The 26,743-nt window shown below is 57.6% G+C and overlaps 7 protein-coding genes across 7 annotated transcripts; 3 read left to right on the plus strand and 4 right to left on the minus strand.

The window, feature by feature from the left end:
• Window positions 1-1,305: 1,305 nt before the first annotated feature.
• PSEUBRA_000637 (Mycolic acid cyclopropane synthase) lies at window positions 1,306-2,886 on the plus strand (the record flags this gene model as incomplete). Its single annotated transcript, XM_016436200.1, has 1 exon — window positions 1,306-2,886. One exon carries the CDS (start codon window positions 1,306-1,308, stop codon window positions 2,884-2,886), a length of 1,581 nt encoding a protein of 526 aa, XP_016295210.1.
• A 245-nt stretch (window positions 2,887-3,131) lies between these two features.
• On the minus strand, window positions 3,132-5,541 carry PSEUBRA_000638 (uncharacterized protein; the record flags this gene model as incomplete). Its single annotated transcript, XM_059464433.1, has 2 exons — window positions 3,132-5,063; window positions 5,164-5,541. 2 exons carry the CDS (start codon window positions 5,539-5,541, stop codon window positions 3,132-3,134), a joined length of 2,310 nt encoding a protein of 769 aa, XP_059321011.1.
• A 5,886-nt stretch (window positions 5,542-11,427) lies between these two features.
• PSEUBRA_000639 (Proteasome component (PCI) domain protein) lies at window positions 11,428-13,131 on the plus strand (the record flags this gene model as incomplete). The annotated part of the gene is made up of 1 exon (XM_016436204.1): window positions 11,428-13,131. The coding sequence occupies one exon, from the start codon at window positions 11,428-11,430 to the stop codon at window positions 13,129-13,131; it is 1,704 nt and encodes a 567-aa protein (XP_016295212.1).
• Window positions 13,132-13,545: 414 nt separating this feature from the next.
• Window positions 13,546-16,143, plus strand: PSEUBRA_000640 (Zn(2)-C6 fungal-type DNA-binding domain protein; the record flags this gene model as incomplete). Its single annotated transcript, XM_016436212.2, has 1 exon — window positions 13,546-16,143. The coding sequence occupies one exon, from the start codon at window positions 13,546-13,548 to the stop codon at window positions 16,141-16,143; it is 2,598 nt and encodes an 865-aa protein (XP_016295213.2).
• A 94-nt stretch (window positions 16,144-16,237) lies between these two features.
• PSEUBRA_000641 (Major facilitator superfamily) lies at window positions 16,238-18,129 on the minus strand (the record flags this gene model as incomplete). Its single annotated transcript, XM_016436224.1, has 2 exons — window positions 16,238-17,748; window positions 17,835-18,129. The coding sequence occupies 2 exons, from the start codon at window positions 18,127-18,129 to the stop codon at window positions 16,238-16,240; spliced, it is 1,806 nt and encodes a 601-aa protein (XP_016295214.1).
• An 895-nt stretch (window positions 18,130-19,024) lies between these two features.
• PSEUBRA_000642 (FAD-binding 8) lies at window positions 19,025-22,008 on the minus strand (the record flags this gene model as incomplete). The annotated part of the gene is made up of 3 exons (XM_016436231.2): window positions 19,025-20,923; window positions 21,020-21,776; window positions 21,872-22,008. The coding sequence occupies 3 exons, from the start codon at window positions 22,006-22,008 to the stop codon at window positions 19,025-19,027; spliced, it is 2,793 nt and encodes a 930-aa protein (XP_016295215.1).
• A 2,080-nt stretch (window positions 22,009-24,088) lies between these two features.
• PSEUBRA_000643 (Alpha-L-arabinofuranosidase, C-terminal) lies at window positions 24,089-26,137 on the minus strand (the record flags this gene model as incomplete). The annotated part of the gene is made up of 1 exon (XM_016436218.1): window positions 24,089-26,137. The coding sequence occupies one exon, from the start codon at window positions 26,135-26,137 to the stop codon at window positions 24,089-24,091; it is 2,049 nt and encodes a 682-aa protein (XP_016295216.1).
• Window positions 26,138-26,743: the final 606 nt, after the last annotated feature.

Here is a 26,743-nt window from a genome sequence, read left to right on the forward strand (position 1 = left end):
CTCCGCTTTCCACAAGCTGTGCCTGTCGGTTCGGGCTAAAAATACACCAGGCCATGTGACATCGGCAGATGAAATTATAGATCGCCGATACACCTTTTCTTTCCCAAGGGACTATGCAGGAAGGATGTAACATTGCTACTGCAAGATCGTTTGTTTTTGTTAGACCGCGCCACTGCAGCTGGATGCAGATGCGACGCGCCCGGCGATCGCGGCAAGTCCGCCCAGGCTGCAAAGGTAAGCATGCATCCCGTCAGTCACACTTCGACCTTCGGCTGTCACCCAACCTTATCCCACCTGGTACACAAAGCATGAGCATCGTCATCGGTCTGCGCTTCATTTTGCTCCCATGGTATGTGCTCATTTGAGATTCTAAGGGCAATGCTAGGCACGGACAAAGAATGAAAGCTTTGTGGTCTATCGAAGAAACAACATGGACCAAGTCAGAGCGGCCGCGACAGCGTCTCATTTATGCAGGGTGCAGCAAGCCATCTCATTCTTTGAGCAAGGCACTTTGTCTCTCTCTCTCTCTCTCTGCTTGCTCTCCTTCCCGATCCCACGTCCGTCCTCTACGTTCAAAGCCCCACTTTGGCGTCTGGACCTCACACAGGCAGATCTCTCTGCCACGATACCCGGTAGAATCATCCAGAAGGTGACTATGAATGGCGCGGCCTGTCCAACAAGCAGTCCGCGGATCCTTGCATTCCTCGACCCTTTTCGGAACGTGGGAAATCGCCTGATCTTCCTTCACCCTCCTCTCCGCCTCGCTCCGTTCGACACTTTCAGTTGCCGCTCGCTTTGCATCCTCCTCCTCGCTTGGTCTGCTTCGGCTATCGGAGCTGGGCATCTCAGTCTGTCGCTCGCTTGGGGCTCTGGGTCCTTCCACGTCCGTGCGAGTGTCTGCGATTCCGTCAGCTGAGATATGTCCGTGTCTGTCAGAATGCCTTGATCCGCGGCATTTGCGGTCCCTACTTGTGCCCCGTTCCGCAACAGTGGACACCCTCACCTAATCTTGCTTCTGGCCGCGTATCCGTTCCATTTGGCAACCTCCCATCCATCCTATCCTCCCTGCTTCATCATCATCCTCCATCCTCCTATAGAACCTTGTCCTCGATTCATCTCGCTCCATTTTAGGATTGCAAGCCGCCTCAACGTGGCCCCCTCTCTCCTTCCATCCACGATCCGAGCCCCCAGTCAGCAATCGTTTCGCGTCAGACGTGCTCGATACACGAAGGTTTCCATCCAAGACACGCTCGATATACCATAGACATACCGAAGTCTCCCTTACCCTAGACGGAATCCGCCACGATGACCGGATTATTCCCCTCGATCCCTGTCCCGTCGATGCTGCTCGCCCCCCTTGCCAGGCCCACCGCGGCCCTGGCGCGCAGCACCATTCTCTCGCTCTTCTCCAAGCTCACCGTCGGCTCGCTCGAGATCCGTCATCTCGATGGCACCACGCAACGCTTTGGCGATCCCACACTGGTCAAGAGCAAGCAGCACTCCGCTTCGTCCACCACCCCGACGTCTTCATCCATCCCCCATGCCGTTTTGGAAGTCAAATCCGACGCCTTCTGGACGCGCATGTTCTTCGGGGCCGACCTAGGTTTCGCCGAAGCCTACATGATCGGTGACGTCTCGACACCCGACCTCGCTGCGGTATTCGATCTGTTCATCCTCAACCGTTCCTCGCTGTCCAACCTGGAATCCGTCAGTGTCGCAAGCAAGCTCGTCAGCGCCACCCAAGGGATGCTCAACAAACGCTATGCAAACACAAAGGTCGGCAGTCTCCGCAACATCGGCGCCCACTACGACATTTCCAATGCCATGTATCAGGCGTTTTTGAGTGCCGACATGACGTATTCGTGTGCGGTGTTCGACACGTTGGATGCGGATACGAACGGGTTGCTGCTGGAAGGGTTGAACAAGACGGTTCGCGGAGAGCGGGGGACGGCTACCAACGGACACAGCAAGGAGGCGGAAGGAGTGTTTGAACCACTGCGTTTCACGGGCGATCTGCCGACGCCGCCGTCAGAGATTGAGGCCATCCCGGGCAAAGAGTACGACGAGCTGGAGGAGGCGCAGAAGACCAAGCTGCGTCTCATCATCAAGCGCGCCAACATCCGTCGGGGCGATCGCGTGCTCGAGATCGGCACCGGCTGGGGATCGTTTGCGATGGAAGCGGTGCGAACTACCGGTTGCACGGTCGACAGTGTCACCCTCTCGGTCGAACAGAAGGCGCTGGCGGAACAGCGCATCGCCGCGGCGGGGATGGAGGGCAAGATCCGCGTCCACCTGATGGACTACCGCGATTTCCCCAGCAGCTGGAACGACAGCTTCGACCGCGTCTGCTCGATCGAGATGCTCGAAGCGGTTGGGATCGAGTTCCTGCCCACGTACTTTGGGTGTGTCGATCGCGTGCTGAAGCGCAATGGGGGAGTTGCGGTTTTCCAATGCATCACCATGCCCGAATCTCGCGCAGAGGCATACTACAAGGGCGTCGACTTCATCCGCAAGTGGATCTTCCCAGGTGGCGTTCTTCCCAGCGTCACCTCTTTGGTCAACGGCGCGACCGACGGAAGCAACGGCAACCTCATCCTCGACACGCTCGTCTCCATCGGTCCGCACTACGCACGCACCCTCCGAGAGTGGAAGAACCGCTTCGAGGCCCAATTTGACGACGTCATCCGCCCCGCCCTGCTCCGGGATCACGACGAGATCAGCCGTCTCCCCGAGGCGCAGAAGCAGAAGGAAGTCGATGTGTTCCGCCGAAAATGGATCTACTACTTTGTTTACTGCGAGGTGGGCTTCACCCACAGGGTGATCAACGATCATATTCTGGCGTTTACCAGGGAGAACAACACCACTCTGCCCGTCTGCTCCGGCTAGCCTACTCCTTAATGCTTCGTTTCCGCTTTTGCATCGGACAGCCTCCACGCTCCTGTAGAAAAGAACATCACTCTTTGCGTATAATGGTTAGAAAGTGTACAAATTAGATTCGACCTGATTAGAGAGGCCTAGGATAGCGAGGTTCTACAGCGTGCTGACTCTGTCGATGGACGAGATGTCTGTGGTGCAAGGGCACGAAACGGCGAAGTCTCGTACTTTTGGAAGATACCTGAAAGCCAAGAGCGCTACGACATGTAAGGCCGAGGCTGAGCGCCACCACCGCCGCCAAGCTCGCCGACCCTGTTGTTGGCCATCTCGGCCTTGCTCGGTCGCCCGCGCTTGTTCTTTGGGATCTGCACGGGTGACGATCCCACCGCCATCGATCTGGGCGCTTGAGGCGTCCGGATCGTCTCATGACCGCTGGAAAAGTACGGTTCCGAATGGCTGGCAGGCAGATTCGGATGCGATGGTCGTCGAATGTCGTAGCTTGGCTCAGAAGGCGGAGGGACAGGCTCACGCTGGACGGTCGGTGGGCCAGATCGTCGAAAGTCGTCGTGCGCGCCGATTGCAGCTGCTGGCCCCATGGAGGGTTGAGATGGTCCCGGCGCCGAGCCGCGTTGCCCTGCAGGGACCACGCTGCCCCCGCTTACAGTGCTCAGACGTCGAGGATCAGCGATAGAGTGTCGATGCAGAGGCATGTACTGGACGGCGTCAGGATGAGGCTCGTACCGCATTTGATATGGATCGTGCGGCTCGTTCGTGTATGGGTGGAACTGCTGTGTTTCAGCTGGTCCGGAGCCCGGCCTGCGATGAGGCGATTCGCCGACGTACGAAGGCCGCCCATCCGTGGGTGCGCGATCGCGGGGTGGACCTGCACGATGTGTCCCTTGCCATCGAACAGACTCAAAGGCAACCACAGGCCCAGGACCAAGACCTTGACCCGAGCCGGATGGAGGTACCGTCATTGCAGAGGAAGCTCCCCCTTCGAGAGGATGCGGGCCCGTCATGCCTTGCTCAGGGAAGTGCCGCGGACCATCGCGGGAATGCTGTCGCGGCGACATCGGTCTACCTCCACTGTTATAGTCGCCTATGGGGACGCCATCCCCGGAATCGCCGTCTGAACGACGGAATCCATGTTGAGGAGGTGGTCGGCCAAAGCTGCTGGACTCTCTCGCTCCTCCGGTGAGAGGTCTTGGTCTCGCAGCTGAGGCAGAGGCAGGATCGGCACGAGGCATCCCAGCAAATGTCGCGGGCGGTCCAACGGGGGATGCACCCGGTTCGAGCGGGTCGCGGGAGAGCAAATGTCGGATCCACAGGTCTTGGTTGCGGATGCGATCTTCCATCTCTTTCAGTCGGCCGAACAGATCCTGATTCTGCAAGAAAAGCTCGCGAGTTTGTTCGGTGAGCTCGTTGCGCACCGAGGGCATGATGCTCGCCAAGATGTCGTCGCGAAGATGCGTGCGCAGAATGTCGAACAAGCCCGGGGGGAGGACGGCAAGACCGTTGCGACCTTTTTGAGCAATGGAACTCTTGGACGGTGTGCCTGGCTCGTCGGCCCCAGCTGCGACTTGACCTTTGCCCACCTTTCCTTTCCCGGACGGTGGCACTTGCGATTGACCTGACTTCCCCGCTGCCGTGCTCTTTTCCGTACTGAATGTGGAATCATTACCGTCGCCTTTGTCTTCCTCGTCGTCGTCATCAGTGTCGCCATCCGTCATTGACTTTGCTGCACTGTTTCGATCGCCGTTGTCGCGGCGTTCATCGTCTTGTTCGCTTGCTGACCTTTGGAACACGGCTTCCGCTATAGATTTAGCCTTGGCCTGAAAGTCGGAGCCATAGACGCCATTGAAAATCTTGCCGTACTCATCCATAAGGGGCTTCTTGGTGAGTCGAACCGGGACTCGACGGCGGGCGCAGTACTGTTCCCAGTCGTGGTAGAGTGCGTCGACGCTCTGTCGCATGGTCTCTGCGGTCATAGGATCGGGGTGATGCTTGTAGATCAGGTCCAGAAAAGTGTCGATCTCGTCAAGCGATAGCACTCGTTCCGAGGCGGAGTCGGCGAGCTCTCCGCCTGGCTCACCGGAGCGACTGTCGGCTGTTGTCGATCTCGTATCATCGAGTGCTCGCGGCGATGGGCCCCGGTTCGGCGCTTTGGTAGGGTACAATGCCTCGACACTCTGGAGAGGTGCAAGAGGGGGAAGGCGGCGAATGCTAGTCAGCGACGTGGCTTTGGTGGCGACGAAAGACAGAGACTGTGTTGAGATGGTTGGGTTTTACCTTTTCAGATGCGGAGAGCTCATCGTCAGCTCGTTTGGTCCGTTTCGAACTCGAGCCGTGAGCCACATCTTTGCCACTTTTGCGTTTGGCCAAGAAGGCTCGCTGTGAGCGAGGGCTGCGACTGCTTCTCAGATGCAGCGGGAGCTCCTCGCTAAGCTCGTCTTCTTCTTGAGAGACGTCATCAGCAAGCATGCTGGCCTGCTGCGAAGGAGCGTGCCAAGATTTCTGCGGAGGTGACCTGGGTTGTGTACGATCTGCTGACTTGGACGAGGAGACAGCTCCTTGCTGTAAGCGAGTGTTCTGGTTGTTGACGCTCTGCGACAGAGAATACTGTGACCTGCTGCTCTCGCTGGTGAGATTACCGGGCGTGCGAGACATAGTCGCGGGCAAGCAGTGGAGTGACGCTGCTGGCACGTCTCTGGCAAACTCCTTATGTCAGTCGTTTGGTGACGCCGCATGAAGATCGTCAGCAGACGAAATTGGTTGCGAGTTGTCCTCTCAACGAAGAGCTGCCGAGTCGTGAGCTTGGCTTGCAGCGCTGCGAAGATCGAAGATGGATCGCGTTCGTGATTAGTGGCCACTGAAAGTTCCAGGGGTGGTGCTGAAAGCCCTGAGCGGTGCCGAGGCGCTTCTTCCGGTTCGATGGATGAGAGACGAGCGACAAAGTCTTGGACGACTAGGGCTGGAGAGAGCTGAGAAAAGATTGAAAGATGCGACTGCAAGCGAGCGAAAGAGGCCTGGCGGTTCCGTAAGGAAAGAGAGAAGAGGGAGGGGTGGGCCTGGGAACGTGAATCGATGATGGTGATCCGCAACGTCGAGTCAGGGCGTAACAGGCTTTCTGGGCTGACAGAGGCCAATCGGAAGTGAACAGCACCTCAAGCACTCGATTGGCGCGTGGCCGAAAGACTCTCCCACGAAAGGTACAGAGCTTTTGCGCCCACCGCGGTTGCAGTATGCCGGTGAGGGTTGAGCTGCAAAGGGGATGGACGAGGGATAAAGTGGCGCACGACAAGCTCTCTGGCGACACAATGGGCTCGAGACGGAAGCCGGGGTCGAGTAACGCCTGTGATGATAAAGTCGCCGAGGACGATGTCGATATTGCGGACAAGCGCCAAGGGTCGGAGGGCTCCTTGTGGTCAAATGAAGGTGGCGCAATGACGAGTTGGACGCCGCTGATGGCTTGGAAGGTTGACCCGAGAAGTCAAAGTCAAGGTCGATTCTGCGTGCGGCTCGAATATGAGGTCCAAGAGGGGCTGGCTGCAGAAGGGCGTGCAGTTTGCGTGCAATGAAGACCGAAAGTCGAGTTGTCGAGTTGACTGAATGCAGGAAAGGTGGGCAACGTCTGAGGCACAGCCTCAGGTGCAGCGAGCAAGTGTCAACCGATAGGTGGGCAGAGCCTTGTCACTATTCGTGGCAGCGGGGGCGCTGGCTGAGAAGGCGTGCGTTCAAGGTATGAAGGTGCTGGACGTTTGCAGCGCGGGAGAGGTATGATGAGGCTTGATATCGAACGCCTTTGGCTAGCTGCCACGCGGCGAGAAGAGAGGGTCCTGGCGTAGAAGCGTGGCAGTGGGTGGGCGCAGACAATGGGTCGAAATGAAGTTGAAGTATCGCAGTAAGTGATGGTATTGTTGAGCCGCTGTCGAGGAAGGCTGCACAGACCAGAGGCGGACCGAAGCTGATCAAGCGGAATGACGACTTAAGCCAAGACGCAGTTGCTGCAGAGTAGTGTTGCGCGTCTGTGTATTCTGCGGTCGCTGTTTGAGGCGATAGGCGAACGAATTGGCGAGGAGAAGGAGATGTAGGGGATGCCTCCGGTTCGTGTATGAGGGACAGAGTGTTGGTGGAGAGAGAACAGCCTGGTGCGATTGAGTTGGAAGCAACGAAGGAGGACGGCTTGGACAACCTTGTTTTGGCTATTCGTTTCGGGAGTTTGTGTCGAAGAGGAGAGATGGTGAAGCGAATGCAGCCATGCAGCGGCAAGTTCAAGCGAGATGGGATGCAGCGGCGAAAAGCGTAAGCAGCGTATGAAGGGAAAAGGGAAGCGAGACCTAGGATCTGCAGGCGGCGCACGGCAAGGCAAGCTGAAAGCGTCTAAAAGGAAGATGAAAGCAGAGAGGCGCTAAGCCGGACGCCGGTGTGATGGTGGCGGTGGTGATGATGGTGATGCAGAGGCGTACAGCAAGGGGAGGATGAAGCACAGAAAGGTCACTCAAAAAAAGGGCAGCGCTGACAGGTATCGCATGCCACCAAGCCGCACTGCAGCTCGAGCTTAAGCGAAACAGCCTCATCCCAGACTCGGCTAAGGGGGGCGAAGAGAAGGAAGAAAGCCAAAGCGGAACCCAATTGCCATTCGAAGAGGGTAAGACGGGCGGCTTCGAGAAGGTAATCCTCCATCCAGGTGTGGCACGCTCTTTCGCTCGACAAAGTGGGCAGCTTGACAAGACGAAGCGCCGAAAAGAGATGGGCAGAGCGTCTCTGCATGTGATCTGTGTCATGTCTCACCATTTGGCAGGGCGGAAGAGCAAGATCTCTTGCTTCACCCAGGAACCACAACAGATGTAGATACGCGCATAGCCGAAAGACGCCTCGTTTGTTGGATCTGGTTGCGCTCACTGCGGACTGTCTCTTTCGAATGCCAGTAGCATGCACATCCTAGTGTGACTGGCTGTTCAACGGCCGATGACGGCCAGGCACGATGTTGATATCTTGTTCAAGGTGTTAATAACATCAACGAAGTTGAGGCGAAGAGGCGATCATGGCACTTGGCCGAGCTGTCAAATCTGGGTGAGGATGGTCAGGTTAAGCGCTTTTTTTGGACCTAAATATAAAACAAATTACAGTCTGGATCGCCATCAAGGCTGTCGCCCCCCTTGCAGATGGCGATGGCGCGGAGACATAGTTTCAGCTGGGCAAGACAGGGAAGAAAGGATGTCGCATGGGAAACGGAAGCTATACCGCACGCAATGTCGCCACCGGATGCATTGATAGCTGTCGTGTTGAGTGCACACGTGTTGGCGTCGCAAGATAGGAAGACCCGGTGGGTGGGCATGGCGTTGCACAGACAAAGGTGTCGCTTACAGACAGTGTGGTGTCACCTCAGGCTTATGCTCGTCCGACAGATCAAGCACGAGCAAGACATGCCACCGTCGAGTGCTGACTTTGCTCAAGGCGTGCAAAGACGGCGAGGCCGAACGAGTGACAGCCGTCAGGTTGAGACTCCGATGCAATTCCAGCGCGTTTTTCCGACCAAGCTCACTCAAGTCACACAGTCCGCCTCGGCTGACCCGAGGCTCTGGTTGGCGCAAATCGATATACAGCGCCGCACTAGCCTCTTTGGCGCCATTCAATGGCACAGCACCGCAGTCGTAGCCACAAATCATCTGTCATCGCATAGAGATGTCGATTGCTGCTCGCAAGGGCCAGAGCGCTCAAGCTTCAGCTTCGCCGCAACATTGGTCACGGCTTTTCTCGTCCTTACTAGGCGCTTTCTCAACGCGCTGAAAGATGCTTTGTCAGACTTGACCGTGTAGGATCGGCATCCAGATGTGTCGCGAAAGCGCGAGACAGAGTCATGGTCGGCAAACAGCAATGAGCTAGGCCTGCAAATCATCTTGGACCAGATTGACACTTTAGCCTAAGCGAGCCATAAGCATCCGCACAGCCGCAGCTGCTCAAAGTCGCGAGATCCTGCACCTCGGCTCGCCTTTCCACATCGTTTTCCGACTTCGCTCGACCCTCCTGGCAAGCTTAGCAAACAGTGCGGCGGCAAAGCCATGCCGTCCCCTCGACACCTGTACCTACGCCACGCAAAGGCATCGCCCGCGATTTCCTTGCTATGTTCTGTTGGCACGTCTTTCCAACAGCCACTCCTTCATCACGGGCCAGACGGGTGCCTGCTCTGATGGTCCATCGCACACGCAAACTCGACCTCATACCGAGGTCTTGTCCAGACCAACATCATACGATTCTCGACCGCCCTCAAGTGCTCTTATTCGAAATTCGTATCTTCAACGGTCCACCGCCGAAGTCTCGCTTGCGCCTCCTCTTTTCGCTTCTCTACGTCGTCTAGCCGAGTCTGACCTTCCAAATCCACCAGCAAACATACAGTAGATGCGCGATTCACTCAACCTTTGCCGGGGCCATTCGACGCAATGAGCAAGGGGGATTCCAGACCCACCTCGCGTTGCTGCCACGTTGCAACAACCGAGCCTGGCTTTCGACCTCCTCTCTTGGCAGCGTTGGAAAAGGTAGCGTCATGTTGCTGCCCGTCGACCTTGCTCTCTACTGGCGATGTTTGCTCAAAGCAACACCGAAACTCCTGATGATCAAGAGCACAGCAGGTGGTCTGGTACAACTACTAGCTGAGACGGACCAAGCTCAAAGCAATATGCCCAACAGGGCGCGCCAGTTCCACGAGCCGCGGTCTCGCTACTACCGTGTCATGATCACGATCTCGGAAAGCCCTCTCGTTGGTCAAAGCGAATCAAGCTCGGATACCAGTCGTTCGCGTTGCTGCTCGAATGCAAGGTGCTGGTACGCTTGTTCATGCTCACTCGCTTCTCCCTCTCCCGGTGTGGCTTGTCGGCGTCCGGATTCGCTGCGAGACAACCAAGTTGATTCATGCTCAGAATCTTGTCACGACGGCGCCTTTTTGTGGCTTATTCTCGCTTCCGTTTCAAGGCACAGCGCGTGCCTGCTTGAGATCGCAGGAGGAACAGCAGCGGGCAGAGCAAACAACCGAACATGATCGGCACGCCGCTGCCGTTCACACCAGTATCTTTGCAGTTCTTCCAGGGCGTCAGAATTGAAGCTGGCAATGCAAATCGACGACACATTGCCATTGCAAAGCCAACGGGCCAAATGTCTGCGATGCGAGCTCACCGTGGCATATTGCAGCTCCGAATGTCGGCAAGCTGCAATACGCGGTCCGCTCTGCTCGTACATAGATTCGAGTCGAGGCCCCACCACTAGGGTCTCTGCACCTCGCTTAACCTCGTCTGGTATAAATCGCTTCCCCGAGCCTTGTCCTCCAATCGCCAACAGCGCGCGACCTGGTTGCTGGTGGATTTCACCCAAACTCGCTTGCGCCATGCGTCGAATTCGACACTTCGGCTCACGCTCGCCTGCTCAAGAAAGCTCCTTCTCGCCCTGAGATCTCACCTCGGGTCGTACTCGCGACTCCAGGAACGACGTCATTGCGTGCGTGTCGCATCCCAAAGCGTAGGCACTCTCGAAGGCTAGTGTGGTCGGGGTAGACGGTCTCAGAAGCATGGCTGCCAGCAACTTGGGACATAACAGTTGTCCACGAAGCGGCGTCGTTCCAACTCAGATGAGAACCACTCGTGACTGGCGGGCTTTCCCTGGTGCGCCGACCCTTTCCAACGAGACGGCTTTTGGGGGTTCTGCTTGTCGCCCCCCGAATCCCCATATCTGCTTGCCATCGGAGTACCAATTTCGCACTTGACAACCTCCAACGTCCTCCCTTGTCCCTCCGAAGCGAGGTGTATGACCACTCTGCAATCAAGGTTGGCCGTTGCCTTCTCCACGCGGCGCATCGCCATGTTGTTTGTCTCAGCGATCACGCTTCCAAACCCCGACCAGGCTGACAGCTCCAGCCTACCTTCCATCAACCGCGCCTACAGTTGCTTTTTGCATGTCACAGCCACTCAGCAACTGTGTCCAAGGGTACGAAGTGGCCTGATTTGCACCATCACACCCATGTTTGCCTGTCGCCTTGATCGTCCTCCTCCCCTCCTTTCCTGAGCGTGAAGGTGTCATGACGGGGAAGCCATATCGAGTTGAATGACGGCCGTGCTTACGTTCTCAGCAACCCACTCAAAAGCTCTGCTTTGCCGAAAGCCCTCTGCGATCTTCATCACAAAACTTGGCTTTCTCAGCGCCATGGCATGAGGTTGGCACCCTTCAGACAGGAGGGCTGGTCTCGGCATGAACCTATCGGGCATGAAATCGAGATAGGCCCCGAAGATCGAGGAAAGCTGTTAGGCCATCGGCCTACAACAAATTTGTATTGGTCTTTCTTTTTGGTAGCGCACGGTGCAGTTGCTGCGCATTCTTTTCCTCCACACTTGCGAAACCTCCTTCCTCCCCACCAAATCACGTCAAGCACCCCACCCACTCAACACCAGCTTCGCAAAAGGGCTTCAAGCCTACCCAAACTCAGCTGATAGCAGTTCCGAAGCTCAGATAGGACCGAAAACCAAGGCATCGGCTCCCGCTTCGCCGTCCAGAAGCTGCCGGCACACCATGCCTTCCGCCTTGGACTCATTCACATCGCAGCTGCAGCATGTGGCCACGCAGCCCAACAATGCGCGCTTGGCCGCCTATGACTCTCTCATCTCGGACTTGCTGCAGCAGTCCTCGAGCAAGCTCAACCGCATGGATCTGCTGAAAGCGAGCTCGGCATTCCTGCGTCACGCGGTCTTTAGCGACCAGAACTCGACAGGCGGTGGTCTCGTCATCGGCAGGCAAGCACTCACTGCGCTAGAGTACCATGCAAGCCGGATAGCCGAAGAGCACGAGCTGCAGCGACGTGACAAAGACCGAATGCAGGATGACGACGACGACAGCACACCAGCCATCGCAGACAGAGACACGCGACGACAGCTGCTTGAAGACGCCTTGGAGCAATTGCAACCCAAGGCGATCAGCTTCGAAGAGCAAGCGTCGAGCCTACGGATGCAATTGGCCAGCCTGCTCGAGTCCGAAGAAGACTGGAACGAAGCGGCTCGGGTCCTGTTGGCAATACCTCTCGACTCGGGACATCGCAATGTCTCGGATCACTTCAAGCTTTCGATCTACGTCCGCATCGCTCGCCTGTTGCTCGAGGGAGACGATCCAGTGGCAGCAGACATGTATCTGAAGCGCGCCAGCATGATCATTCACAACGTACCAGGTGCGCTTCCCTCGCAGTACCAACAGCAGCAGCAGCAGCAAGAACAAGAACAAGCCGCAGCATCTTCAGCTGCCGGTTCAGACGATGTCGCGGAGGCTTCGTCAGCTTCTGTCGCCAGCAGCTCCAAGCAGAAGCTCGAAGATCCCAAAGTGCTGGGTCTACAGTACCGCCTTTCTCAAGCGCGCGTATATGACTCGCAACGACGATTCTCCGAGGCAGCTATCCGATATCACGAGCTGAGTTACGTGGCAGAGATTGACGAGGACGACCGTGCCATGATGCTGTCGGCTGCCGTCACTGCTTCCATTCTCTCACCCGCGGGACCACAACGAGCACGGACATTGGCAACGCTGATGCGTGACGAGCGCACGCCATCCTTGCCTCAATACACAATCCTGTCCAAGGTCTTCCTGGACCGCGTCATCCGTCCGGACGAGATCGCGAGCTTCGAAAAGCTCTTGTCACCGCATCAGATCGCTAGGCTTGCGCCGTCATCTGCGCCAGGCCCAGCCAGCTCGTCGAGCGCAACGGCCGACGGCAAAGCCATGCGACACGCACCATCGACGGTCCTGGATCGAGCGATGATCGAGCACAACGTTCTGAGCGCGTCGAGGCTGTACGACAATATCACGCTTGCAGGGCTCGGTGCACTCGTGGACCTGAGTCCAGAGGGAGCGGAAGACATTGCTCGCAAGATGATCATGCAGGGCAGACTCAAGGGGTGGATTGACCAGGTGGGCAGCCTCAGCACGACACAGACGGGATCGCAGGGAAGTGGCGTGCTGTTCTTCATCGACCAAGATCGACGCGGCGAAGGCGAGACAACGGCAGGAGGATTGGAGGCCACCAAGATGGAGAACAGCGGAGGCGATGGCAGCGGTGGAGGCGCAGGCGGTGTAGGTGAGGAGGGCGCCGGCGCCGGAGCAAGTTCTGGGGACATCGATACCAAATGGACCCGAAGATGGGACCAACAGATTGCTCAAGTCACCGGTGCATTGGAGGATGTCTGCCAGAGGATCAACAGAGTCTCTGCAACGACGAGCATCGCCGCGTAAAGTGCTCAGGGCCCGGCCAATCCTTGCAAATGTGCATTCAGGGCAATGACAGCACTTGAAAGTCATGATGGCAGGCGGTGAAGTGCACGTGCCGTTGATAGACGAGGCATGCGATTAAGTCGGAGGCTTGATCTTTCCGAACTTCTCAGCCTCTGCAGTGGAAAATGCTTTGGACCCTGAATTCGGACGCTTCTAGATCCGTGCGCCTCTCCATTTCTATCCTTGTCTTGCTCTCCGTAGCGCCGCCGGTATCGATCTTGCCTCGCCGCGGCCCCGCGTTACTCCATGCACACTGTACTATGAAGCTGTCGAGCACCTGACACCATCTCTGGACATCGCCGACTCATCCTCCTTTTCCCCCTTCCACCAGCATACCAAAACGGGCTCACATCCACAGCAATCGCCGCCCTCACGATGGTTGCCAGCTCTCCAGCCTCGATGGGATCGTCCTCCGCCCGGCGAGTAAGCTCCTCGTCTCGAGACAGCACGGAAGCTCTTTCAGCTCAACGTCTGTCATGCGAGGAGTGTCAGAAGCGCAAGAGCAAGTGCGACAAGCAACTTCCTTGCTCTGTGTGCAAGCAACGTGGTATCGCTTGTACTCCCGCTTATCACGATCCCCACAAGCAAAGGAAGAAGCGCTTCGCGGAGAGAGAACTCCTCGACCGCATTCAGAAGTACGAGGCTCTTCTCACCTCTGCTGGCGTTGACAAGGATCAAGATGTCTCTGCGATTGATCTATCGTCTGCGGGGTCCGTTCCAAGAAAACGCACGAGGCGCTCGTCTTCGGAGGTGACGTCTTCGCCGGGTCTGCGTTTCAACAGTCTCACGGGTCGACCGAGGGTGTCAGAAGCCGATGCACCCCCTTCCCCACCGCACACGTCTAGCATCGATCCTGACATTAACCACCTCGAATCGATCCTCGAGACCGTCACCCCGCTCAAGGCGCCCTCGATCTACACGCCTGCGAGCTCTGCTCATGGCGTCCCGCCTCCGCACTCGTCTCCTGTAGTATGCCACTCGAGAAATGCGCCTGCGACTGACGTAGTTTCTGCCGCTTCCGCACCCGATCACACGGTCTCGTCGACGCTCGTGATCCACAAGCACCTCGATCTCATGTTCAAAGACGACGGATCGAGCTACTTCCACTTTGACGACCACTGTCCCGGCCAGCCTCTCCAGCATCCCGAAACAAGCCTCATGTTCCGCCTGCTCCACCTTTACGAGCAGAACATCCACCCTCTCGTCCGGGTCGTTCACATGCCGAGCGTCCGCGAGCGGCTCTGCGACATCACCGCCGATCCTGCAGCCGCCAACGCTCAAGACCATGCCATCTTCTTCGCCATGTATACCGTCACCATCGGCACGCTGACCGAAGACGAGTCGGAACGCCTCTTCGGACGCGAAGAGAGAAAGGTCATCTGGGAACGACACCGCCGCAACACGCAGACTGCGCTCTGCCGGGCCGACCTGATGAGGTCCTCCAGCCTAGGACCCGTCCAAGCCTTTATGCTGTATCTGCTGACTTTGTGCAAAGACGTCGATCCACGCTCCTACGGCATCTTCACTGGCAGCGCGACGCGGATGGTGCAGCGCTTGATGGTGTTTCGACAATCGAGCCGGCTTACCCTGTGGCCGGCTGCTAGCAACGTCACGCCCGTTCATCAGGAGATGGCCGTGAGGCTGTGGTGGGAGGTCCTCTTCTGCGACATGCGCGCGTGCGAAAAGTCGGGCATCTCCATCAGCGCCTCGTTGGCAACGGCGACCACGCCCCTGCCCCGCAATGCTTCCGATGCCGACTTGGACCAGATCGCTGCTGCCTCGACTGCACCTGCTCCAAACGCTATGCTGCATGTCCCAAACACAGAATGCCTCTTCATCCTGCTCCGAGCCGAGATCGCCCAGTTCCAGCTCCACCCGCCGTGGTCGCAACAGCATCCCGACCACCACCTCGCCAACCATCCCTTCCGCTCCACCCAGCTGTGCAAGCAACTCTTCTCCCGCGCCTCGTGCCAAACCTCCACCCTCGCATGTCGTCTCGCCGCCGTCGACGCCTTTGACACGTACATCGCCACGCGCTACTTCTCCCGCCCCGAGACGGCCAGCAGCACGTTGGTCCGGTATGCGCAGCATCACGCGCGCACGTGGATCTCCAAAATCCGCCTCTTTGTGCACCTCAACCAGCGATCCGTCGAAAACGATGCCGAGGTGATCCGCATCTGCACCGTACAGATCGAGCTGGCGGCCAAGCTGATCGAGACCAAGGAGTTTGTGCGCTACCAGTGGTATACGTACCAGCAGCTGCCGTTCTTCTCGTTTGTGATCCTGTTGGATCTGCTGCGACGGCATACGAGGGGCGGGCTGGTGGATCAGGCGTGGAAGGCGATAGAGGGCAGCGCGGTCATCTGGCGTCCCGACAAGGGGAATAGCGTGGTGAAGGACCGCAGTCGAGCGACGCCGAGCACGTCGCAGAGTGGAGGCACAGGAGGAGAGGGTGCGACGCCGAACATCTACGCCAACTGGACGGATCAGAACGATTCGCGCAAGCTGCAGATTCGAGGGACGATGCTCGCAGCGCTGCTGGTGGCGGCGTGGGAGAAGCGTGCGCAGGCGGTGGCGAGTGAGTCGCCGACGGGACGTGTGCCGGATGAGCCGGCGATCGTGGCTGCCATGCGGTCCGCTGCAATCAAGCACCACGACTACGCCACTGCGACGGGTGCGCACGAGACAGCGACGCAGGGGAATTCGGCCGACCAACAAGCGGCCTACGACCTCGCCAGCTTTGCAGCGGCGCAGCCGGACACACAGTGGCAAGGGGGCGCAGCAGATCCAACCGCTTTCATGGCTTTCCTCGATCCATCGCTCGCAACATCGTCGGCGACGGTGGACGACATGCTCAATCTCAACTCGCTGCTGCAATCTAGCATCGATCTGGATTGGAGCGGGTGGGTGCATCAGAGCTGGGGCACGCCTGCGGATATGACGTCTTCGGCCGATTTCATACCTTCTCTCTAGCCCACGGGATTCTGCGTTTGATATACCCTTCTTACATTGCATGACGGTGAACCCGGACCTTTTGTATAACATTCGATACCGACGAACGACGCGCTCAAGTGCCGATCGAGTAAGTAATGTAGAGTACATACCCCGTGGTGACGAACGCAGCGAGGAGCACGCAACCTGCCGTAGTCCACTTCTTGACCGGCTTCCTGAGCGCCTGGCTCCTCTCCTCCTCCGACTCGCTCCTCATCTTCTGCAGCAGCTGGCGCTCGTTGAGCTTGAGCACGCCGCCAAAGTATCTCTTGTCGATAAAGTGGTAGCTCAGACCGTAGAGCACGTCGATGGCCTTGAGGGCGATGAGGAAGGCGAAGGCGTTGTTGAACTGGTTCTTGCCGGTAGGCGTTCGGTCCTGGATCGCGCCGAAGGCGACGTCCATGGTGACGCTGCCGGCCGAGTTGAAGCACTTCCAGATGCCGAAGGCGGTACCGATCGAGGCTTGATTGGGGACGAGCAGCGGAATGGAGGCCAGGAAGGGAAGGGCGTTGAACGAGAGCGCGATGCTTCCCAGGACGACGGGGACGTATGCGTTGACCTGCGTATAAGCAAGCAGGGCGAACACGACCACCCACAATGCGGCGCAGCCAGAGACGTAGTACATGCGTCGTCCGAAGAGGTCGAACATCAACCCCAGCAGCGGAGTCAAAACGATAGGTGGCACTTGGCCGACGGACGACGCGTAGCCAGCCATGAGCTTCGACTTTCCCCGTGTGATCTGGACGACCTCCGGCAGGTTGGCGTTGTACGCGTTCACCGAACCTGCTTGCAGGATCTGAGTCATGGTGATGAGCCAGAAGGAGGCGGGGATCGCACCCACGCTGAGCGTCAGCAGGCGCAGATGACGTTGCGTCCACGGCTTGGTCGTCTTCTTTTCGAGGCTGCTGTCGGAATCGATGGCCTGTGCATCAGCTTGAGCAGCGAGCTGACGACCCGTCACCACGCGCATGCGTTTGGGTAGCGACCGCTCGTAGATCACATACACCGTGTTGAAGCCCAGCGTCACCGCGCACAGGATTGCAGACAGCCAGAAGGTCCAGTACCACTTGCCCGTCGACTCGGCCACGGGAATGGAACTCATCTTGCCCATCACGTTGAACACGCGGCCCATGGCGATGTCGAGGCCGTAGACGAAACCGAGCCACCCGGCGGACGACAGTGCAGCGAAGCGCCTCGACTTGGGTGCCTGTTCCTTGTCTTCTGCGTCCAGGGTAAGGGAGGTGCCATCGCGACACCAGTGCGTGTAGAGCTTCGACTGACTCGTCTCGATGGTCGTGCTGCCGAGTCCGAAGATGATCTGGCCCGCGAGGATGGTTGGGAAGCTTTCACGATGACCACCGATGGCGCGAACGATGGTACCGAGCAGGATCGCTGAGGAAGAGAGGAGAGAGGTGATGCTAGGGCCATAGTAGTCGATCATGATGCCCGAGAAGAGTGGGAGGACGCCGTTGACGAGCTGCTCGGCTGAAGCGAGCGCGCCGTAGCGCGCGTTGGTCACCTCGGGCATCTGCTTCTTGATCGTTGACTTGAGGGGGGACAGGGAGGACTGGGCGAAGTTGCTTCCGACTGGGAAGAAGCGACATCCGTAATGTGAAACAAAAGTCAGATGGATGAACGATGTCGTCGAAGATGAGGAACGAGGGGCGACTTACGGGTGAAGAACAGGATCATGAGAAGAGCTGGCACGCGGTGCTTCCAGGTAGCTCCGACAGCACCAGACTGAGCGTCGACGAGGGTCACATCGTCACCGTCAGAAGTGCCAACAAGGTGCGGTACAACATTGATAGGAGCAGTCTGATCAGCCAGCTTGGCGTCCTTGGCCCCGTCAGAGGACAACGACGACTTGCTGTCGACATCGACAACGTTGGGAGCAGCCTCAGAGGCTGGACTGATAGCGTCGTCAGCAGCCGCCTTGACGACGGGCAACTGGCTCTCAGGCTTCGTCATAGCGGGCGAGCTTAAGCAAGAGTAGCTCTGAATGAGACGGCCGCGGTAAAGGAAGCGTCAGGGGAAGGGATAGGATGGGCTGGACGGAGCGGGGGTGGGCAGGCTCTCATTGCTACTATATAAACGTCTTCCGCTGTGGGCGGCGAGGCTGCGCAGGAAGCAAGCAAATGAGATGGGTTGTGCGACGCAGCTGTACAGATCTGTTGCAAGCCTATTCCTTCGCGCAAAATGAGAAGCTCTGCACTGTCCACGGGCAGCTTCGTGGTGGGTCCCGCGCAGGATTGCATTCAATCAGATAAGATCGAGCCGAGAGCAGGGTTCAGAAGATCTTAGCTCGCCATGTGCCCTCGTGCCAAACTGTCAAAAAGCGAAAATTTTCTCTCGCTGTCTGGTGCCCATGCTTTCGGTTCAAGTCGGGACCACGACCAAGCATCCACCTGCCAATCAGGGATGCCAAGGCCGCCGGAGCTTCAAAGCCGACATGCATGCTGCTCTGCACGATCGAATCAGATAAGCGGACAGGGTTTCACTTTGCGCGTTGATAAAACTTTCGCACGCAGCAACGCCTGGCTGGCACGGCACGACTTCATGTGCGGGCTGCAGACAGTGGTCGCTTAGCGAACGGCCATATGAACTCGTCGGGCCGTAGTTGGCCGATCGGCTCATCGTCCTTGGCCTCAGGGCAGTAGTGGGCGGATCCGTCACCTCGTGATAACTAAGCCAACATCAAGCTGCCCGCAAGCCGGCTTTCGGGAGTCAACGGAGCGGCAGCAGACAATGGGTGCTGCTGCCTGCAATGCTTGAAAGAAACTCTATTCTGGAACTTTTGCGATGAGCATATAGAGGATGAATAGCTTGTATATACTTGTATGGAAGGGATCGATCCGATACGCGGTCACCAGTTGAAGCAGTCCTCGACCAGTGACACATCCCTTCCTTGCTTCAGCAGCGACACGACCTCGGCACGGACCGAGTCGCACATGGCAGCGGGTCCACATGTCGCGAAGACGGTCCTTCCCGCGAACTGTCCGTCTGCATGGTCGGTGATATGCTGATGGACGAGTGCCATTGAGCGTGGTCTACCACTGAAGCGTCGAATCTCGATCAGAGCGGCTGCGTCCGTTTCCGCAAGAACGTCTTGAGGCGAGTGGAATCGGTGATGAGTCGCACTCTGAGGCGTCCAGAGCGGATGCGCGCTCAGCTGACCGGATCTCGGGCAGGATAGGCCGCCTCGTCTGCGATCTTCTGCGAACTGATCACTAGTATCCGAAGTCACCTCGCAAGAATGCGGGGCCGGGCTGGCATCCAGAAACTCGCTTCGTGTGAGCTTGCAGACGAGGGCCTGATCCAGACTCTCCTTGCTTCGATCAGAACCAGCGAGCCCTGCGCGCCAGCTGAAGGACGGCTCGGGTGCTACCAGGGTGGACAAATCCGTCTGCGAAGGCGTGTCACCCGAGTCCGCTGATCTTGTCGACGACCTCCGCGACGGAGAGAAGCTACAGGACCAATGTGTTGAGTCCCTGTGAGCGGCGGATCCTCCTTCGCTGGACTCCACTGGCGAGTACCTGTTGTCGAACGAGAACGTTACATCGATCCCCGTACCGGCAGCGACAGCCTTACTGTGCTGAATTGGAGAGGGTCTGGAAGGGGAGCGGCTTCTCGTCAAGACAGGCACCAGATCGAGCTCCTTCTCTTGCTTGTACTTGATACCAGGCCACAGCTTGACCTCGGATGGAGATTGACCGACAGATCTCGTACTCGGAGAGCGCTCCACACACACGAACGTGTCGGTAGAGGACGAAGACTGGGACCGTGGCAAGAAGATGGGCAAGTGCCAGGTCGGAGCGAGTTTGGAGGGCAGCTTCTGCTTGGCTGACCCCACCAAAGTTGTCGATGACTCGTTGCTTGAAGGTTTCGCTTTGTAAGTCACGTAGATGTCGATCGAGAGTTGGCAGCGACGATTGCCTTGGAGGCTGATCTCCTCCAGCAGCTCGGGCAGACTATCGCGGAGCACATCCAGAATGGCTTCGTTGCGCACGATCCAAACGAGCTTGCACGTCTCGAGGCTGCCGAAGTCACCTCTGGCCGCTTTGACCAGTAGCGGGTAGCAAAAGGTGATAGCGATACCGCCCGCGACCAACACGGCGTGTTGTGCACCCTCGAGGGACGGGCTTCGACCAAACGGGCCGTCGACCACCACCCTGACACGCTTGCCCTTCTGATGTGTCGCAGATTGCGCATACGCATCGCGTGCACTTCCGTCAAAGTGGGCCGCAGGTGTGCCGAGCTCTTCCGCCAGGTCAGATAGTTTCTGCGTCAGACCCGACTGACGCTGAACAATGAGGTCGACGAAGCCCATTCCCCGCCGTCCGTTCTTGCACCGTCCCACGGCAAAGACCGAGAACGGATGGTCGCCCACCCACTGCAGACGGGGTACAGAGATGCGGATATCATCACCGGCACCGATCCGAGCGAAGTCCAGCAGTGAGGCATTGGATGGAGAGTTCACTCTGCGACCGCCGCGCCCCTTGCTCTCGTCTTCGAGGTCGATCCAAGACCCGGTCAGAGAGGTCGTCGCGCTGGGAGGAAGACGAAGTCGCGAGAGCGGAACTTGGATTCTCACACGAATGTACGCACCATCGCCATACGATGTCAACTCGGCTTTGCGAGTGGTGCCCGCTCCATCGGCGTATCGCCAGGAGATTGACATGACGACTCGACCCACGAGTCGGATCGCCCGGTCGAAAGCCCAAAAGCCGGCGGTCAGCTCGATGACGAACATCTGCAGTCCGAGCTGCAAAATGAAGGGAAGCAAAAACAACACTGTCAGGTCAGCGACGTGCCCGAGTGAGGTTCAAGCACAGCCCGGGTCCGCCATTCGTGTACCTACTCTGCCTTGGTGCAGGAGCTTGATGTGAAGATAGATGCAGACCAGCATAGTCAGGGCCATGCTGATATGGAGGAACACGAATACCTCGTAGTGATTCTTGCGGAGTGTCCTGAGTGACAGGAACACCAGTCCAAAAAGCATCACGGTGGCGACAGTCCCCACTTGCACTGGCGGCTGCTTCAGACTCTCGGCAAAGCCGATGCTGAAGTGAAAGATGAGCGCGTTGCATAGAATGTGAATGATGATGTGCAGATAGCACATCCGGGCGATCCACCTATGGAACAGCATCATCGCGCTCATCGATAGCTGGCTGAGCAGCGCCACGGGTGTCCTCTTACTCGCCAGCAAGATCAACATGGGCAGCTGCCCTATCCCCAGCGTGGCGCATCTGTTGGCGACATGGCGAAGGACCTGCGAACGGCGACTGACCGAGTCTGTGCCGACAAAGTAGGTATTGTGTCCGACGTAGAGCGAGTAGAATGTGCAGAGCGGGACGACATTGAGGGCCAGCATGACGACCAAAAGTGCGGCTTCGAGGCGAAGCGGGAGGTGAACGGTCAACCAGGCAAAGCTCCCTTTGCCGCAAGCGACGGCTTGTGAATGCTTTTCAGAGACGAGCGGATGCTCTGAGACGTTGACCCTCCACCAACCTGCCCTTCGTGTTATCACATGATGTTGATGAGGGAAGAAGTGCTGGATGAATGCGCTCAACCCCGAGGCTAGGCCGAGTGTAAGGAAGCATGCCCATATGAGAAATCTGTGAAGGCCGGAAAGGTTGACGAGTACATGGCAAGTCAGCGGCCATTGTCAAATTCGCCCCGCCAAATCCTGGGTGGGTCGACTCGGACTCACGTAGCGACGCATGGAACTTTGTACGAGTTGTAGTAGTAATGCTGAAATGTCGCCAAGCCGTATTCCTTTTCATCGTCGGGTAGACGCGCGATATGCTCCCATGCAAAGTCGTCCAGCTTCCATGGAGGCGTGATCATCCTCCTTGTCTGTGTATGCGCGGGTGCTGTTTGCAGATGCTACTGCGATGGTGTCAAGCGCTGGTAAGTCCTGGCCAATGTGGAGTGTCGACGTGGCTAGGTAGTGGTGATCCTTCCTGCGATTCTGAATGCTTTGCGCAGGCGTAAGTCGTAAGACAACGTACTCCAGGATGCCAAAAGAGCGGGGTGAGCCACTGCTAGTGCTAACGACAGTGACGAGGAGTCTATCAAGGAGTGTAGAGAGGCAAGTCGGAAAAGACGGTTGAGGAGCAAGCTGGTATGGTTGTCAAGGTGTGAGGCACCGGTTCGGAAAGAGGATACGAGGAAGTCCTCGCTTATCTATGAGGCGACAGCATCCCTTCAGACGTGCAGGAAGGCAAGATGCGGCTCAACAAACGTAAGAAGGAGCTCCGATCCACCGTGGCAGAGTGTATGCGCCCACGAGGAGGTCTGGAGAGTGGTCGAGCAATCTCGGCAAGGACGGGGGTCATGTACCAGAGTCGCAATCTCGCTTGCAGGCGAGCTTCGACATGTGACTGCAAGCGAGCCGCAGCCATATGTATCTACTCCAGAGCAATGGAACAGATCCGTGCTTTTGTGTTCACCTGTATTTTGCGGCTGAGGACGGTCCCCAAACCGGGTTCCTTGCATGTGCGCACAGAGCTTGATCTCATTCCGGCAACGAACGGTCGTGCCGCATCTCGAAGTCGCGATGAAGTCGCGAAAAAGCGATCGCTAAGACGCATGGAACGACGTCGGGTGGTGAGTAAGGGCCGATGAAGTGGAAGGAGGATGGGCCCATTGTTGGTCCTGAAACAGACGACGTTTTGTGGCCTGTCAAACGAAACGAATAAAACATAAGAAAAAAAAGGGGCCGATTAAATAGAAGATCCCGCCTTCGAATCGCTGTCGACGGTCCAGCCACAAGGGACAGCCTGCACATGGGACCGAGCGCCAGAGCGAGTTCGAGCACGGGCTCGGCAAGGATCTCATCCGAGGCGCAAGCCATACAGAAACCTGAGCGAGCTTGCATGGCTGATGCATGACTTTGTTTGCTGGCGCGTCCACGTCGAGAGACCGAGAAGGCGGTCGAGATCGCCTGAGCCAGGATAGCGGTTGACAGACGGACGGTCGACTACCGGAAGCACGCCTCAAGGCGACCCTTCTAAGGGCATTCGAGTCGCTTGGCCATGAAGGCCTTGTACGGCTGCGCATGCACTAACAACATGTACTTGCCGCTGGCCGCTTTGGCATCCGGTCCGTGCAACAGGCAGACAGCGAGCATGCACTCCCTGTCTCAGCTTGAATGAGCTTGAATGACAGCCTGAGTCTCGCGGGTCAGCTCTGTGGCGCCCGTCCATGCGCATACTCTCACCATCGAAGCGCCGCTCGCACTCGCTCCACCAGAGCGCATTCCGCCCATTGCTGTTCGGACTCGTTACGGAGATCCGACTTGACCGATCTCTTCAACGAGCTCGCTTACTGCTCGAGCTGCTATCTGCAGTCTCGGAGAGAGTCGTACACACCATATCGGTCGAAGCTCGACAGAATCGACCCACGGACAAAATCGAACCACTTTGCAAACGAAAAGAAGGAAGGCGGCTTGGATCTCTCGTATTTCACCCTTTTCCCTTTCGCCCTTGTTTGACGTGCATGAAATCGAGGGTCGTAGGCACGTCAGCCGTCAAATTATGGAAGAGGCGGACAGAGAGGTCATCATGAGATCAGGCGAGGGGCTGCCGTCTTCATATCGGATACACTGCTCCTTTCCGCTGGACGAGAACCTACGGAAACTCGACTTGAATCAGTCTGTCCATTCTCGTACGTCGGGCTGCTGATCTGATCTCAGCCTGGTATCGATCCGAAAGATATTCAGCGAGATCGACCATCGGTCAAGGTGGGCTTGGACGAACGAGCCTTCGGGCGTCTCGTTCCATTTTGATGCGCTTTGTCTGACCTTGATCAGGCGAACGCATCAGTCATGGACAAATACTGTAACACCGTAGCGGCTCTCGCACGCTGCTTCAGGGTGTGATTGAACGTATCCATTCTGAACATGATATTTTGCTAGGTACAACGCCTAAGCAAGCGGCAGAGTCACGACCGTGGCCGAGTACGGGGGAAGCGTCATCGTCAACGAACCGTCTGAGCCGAGCGAAGCACCTTTTGGCAAGCCACTACTACTGGACTGCGGAACAATAGCGTTAGGGTTGCTGAGCGTGTTGGCCTGCTGAGGGTTCTTGCCCTGCATTTGCCAGCTCGTGGCGCCACTAGAGGACAACTTGCTTCCATTCCCAACTTGCACCTTAACCGTTCGCTGTTCCGCGTTGGCATTGACCAGCTTAGCCACCAAGGCACCTTGACTGTTCGAGCCGAACGAGTGGTAGATGTGCGACGAATTGGTCGGTGTCGAAGGGCTTGCATCGTGGATCTGCTTGATCGGGTAGTTGCCCCAGGCGTACTGGATGTAGTACGAGGTGGACTTGACCATCTGACCTGCGTTGAAGCTCAACATGTCTGGAGTCCACTGCGTGGCGTTCGGTCCCTCATTCTGGAAGATGGGAGCGTAAGCAGCGCTGTAGAAGATGTCACCGTTGCGCTCCGCGCCAGCCAGAAACGCAGCTTCAGCCAGAGCACCGATCAAAGTGGGGTGTTGCAAGCGACCAGGCCCGCTGTAGATGTCAGTATCGTTGGTGAGACCGGAGTTGATGACAGCAATCTCGAGTTCCCAGATAGGAACATCGCGGGAGGTGCTGTCCATGCCTTCGGTGAACTCGAACAGCTGGTTCGGCGTAGAGTACATGTGGTCGTCCACCGCCTTGGCTCCCTCTACTCCGTTCTTGAGCGTCGAAGCGATGAGAGTGAGCTGGGGGAACTCCTTGGCGATGGCATCACGGAAGGCGGCCCATCGGTAAGCACCGTACGTGTTGATAGCAGCACCGAGCCAGTCCTCGTTTCCGATCTCGATCTGGTCGAACTTGTAGGGCTCGGAACGGCCATACGAGCTTCGCAGCTCAGCCCAGCTACCGGAAGTGTCCAGGAGGAAGTGGAGCTGGTTGAGCGCCGACTGGATGTACGGACCGAGCTGGCTCTTGGGTACGGCCTCGCCGTTGAGCGAGTAGCCAGCATAGATGCCGAGGACAGCTTGAGCACCCCACTTCTCAGCGAGATCCATCAGCTCCATGAGACCAAGCCCCTCAGTGTTCCAGCCGCTCGTCCAAGTAGGAGTACGGCCAGGTCGGTTCTTGAGGTCGCCGACGGCGTTGGTCCAGTTGAACCACGAGGGGATGTTGTTACCCTCAAGATCATTGCCACCGGGCAGACGAACGTAGACGGGCTTGATGTCGGCGAGCGCCTGCGCGAGATCCTGACGAGCAACGGTGCCCTCGTACGTAGGAGGCAGAAGCGAGACGAGATTGACCTGGAAGCCGTCTCGGCAGGCACCCGTGGTCTTGATGGCAAAGACGTTGTTGTTGTTGCTCGAGGCCTGAGACGGCGTCAAGGTGGTCTCGAATTTTTGCCACTCACCTGTGAGCTTGAGTGGCATGGTCTGTTCCGTGTAGGTCTTGGAGTAGTCATTCGAGTAGAGCCCGATCTTGACGGGCACTGTCGTGGCTTGGCCTGTAGGTGATCGAGCGTAGAAGCTGAGCTGATGAGGCTGGGTTGTGACACTGATGCCGTACCAGCCAGGGTTAGCGATCCCGCACGACTGGTTCCGGTCTCCGCTGACAACAGCCGACTGAGGGAGCGCAGAGGACAAGGCGTTGTCCGGCGAGAGCGAAAGCTTGGTGGATTGGCTGGTGCCGGACCAGTGGAGAAGAGAGCCTTTTCCAAGAGCGTCGTTCTGGTTAGCCTGGTTGTTGACATTGTCCTGGAAAGCGCGATTGCGAATAATCTCGGCGTAGAGACCACCATCGGTGCCCGAGTTGATGTTGGTCTCGATGAAAGCGCCGAGGCCGAAGTGAGAGACTCGTGAAGGCTTGCCAGCGACGTTATACGTGACTGCGGGCGAGGTAGAGGCTGCATTGGCATTCGAGGTGGTGGCGGCGGGAGCCGCGCTGACCGAAGAGATGGAGAAGATGCTCGTGGCGAGGGCCATGGTAACCCAGGACAGACTGAGCGACTTCATCTTGATTCGTTGGCAGGAGGTGGTGCGGGGAGAGAAAGGTCCTGGGAGAACATAAAGGGAGTCCAAGACAGATAAGTAGTCGGGCGGAGGGGTACTTAAGGCTTCTGCGTCCCCCCAGGGCTGACCATACGGAAGCAGCGGCAATCTCAAAGCTTTGTAGTAGCAGAACGTGGTCTCACGGCGTCTGCGGCATTGGAGAAAGGACTCTTCCTGACAGCGGCGGCGCTCCGGCGGGCGAGCTCTGCGGAGGCGGCAGCGACAAGGCGGAGTCGCAACGGAGCGGCAATCGACATGGAAGTCTTGGCATCCGTACATCTCACACGCAGGAAAGAACCTGCTGCGCACAGCCCGGCGACTGAGGCTCAACGAGGAGATGGAAGCTTCTGCCGAGCTCCAGGGTGGGGGACAGGGTCCGAGGAGCTTGCTCTGTGCCACATCACAGCGAACCCTCGAGATTGGTCGGGTGTGCAGGGGCGGTGTCTCGGAGCAGCCTGGATTCGGAGATCTTCTCTTCTCGAGCAAAGTGGGTGCGAAGAGCGTGGAGGGAGACCGACCGGTGATCTCAAAACGAGGCAGGAAGAATCGAGCTAAGATTCGAGCTCGAGC

Source organism: Kalmanozyma brasiliensis (assembly GCF_000497045.1).
Source record: "Kalmanozyma brasiliensis GHG001 unplaced genomic scaffold PSEUBRA_SCAF1, whole genome shotgun sequence".
Taxonomy (NCBI): domain Eukaryota; kingdom Fungi; phylum Basidiomycota; class Ustilaginomycetes; order Ustilaginales; genus Kalmanozyma; species Kalmanozyma brasiliensis.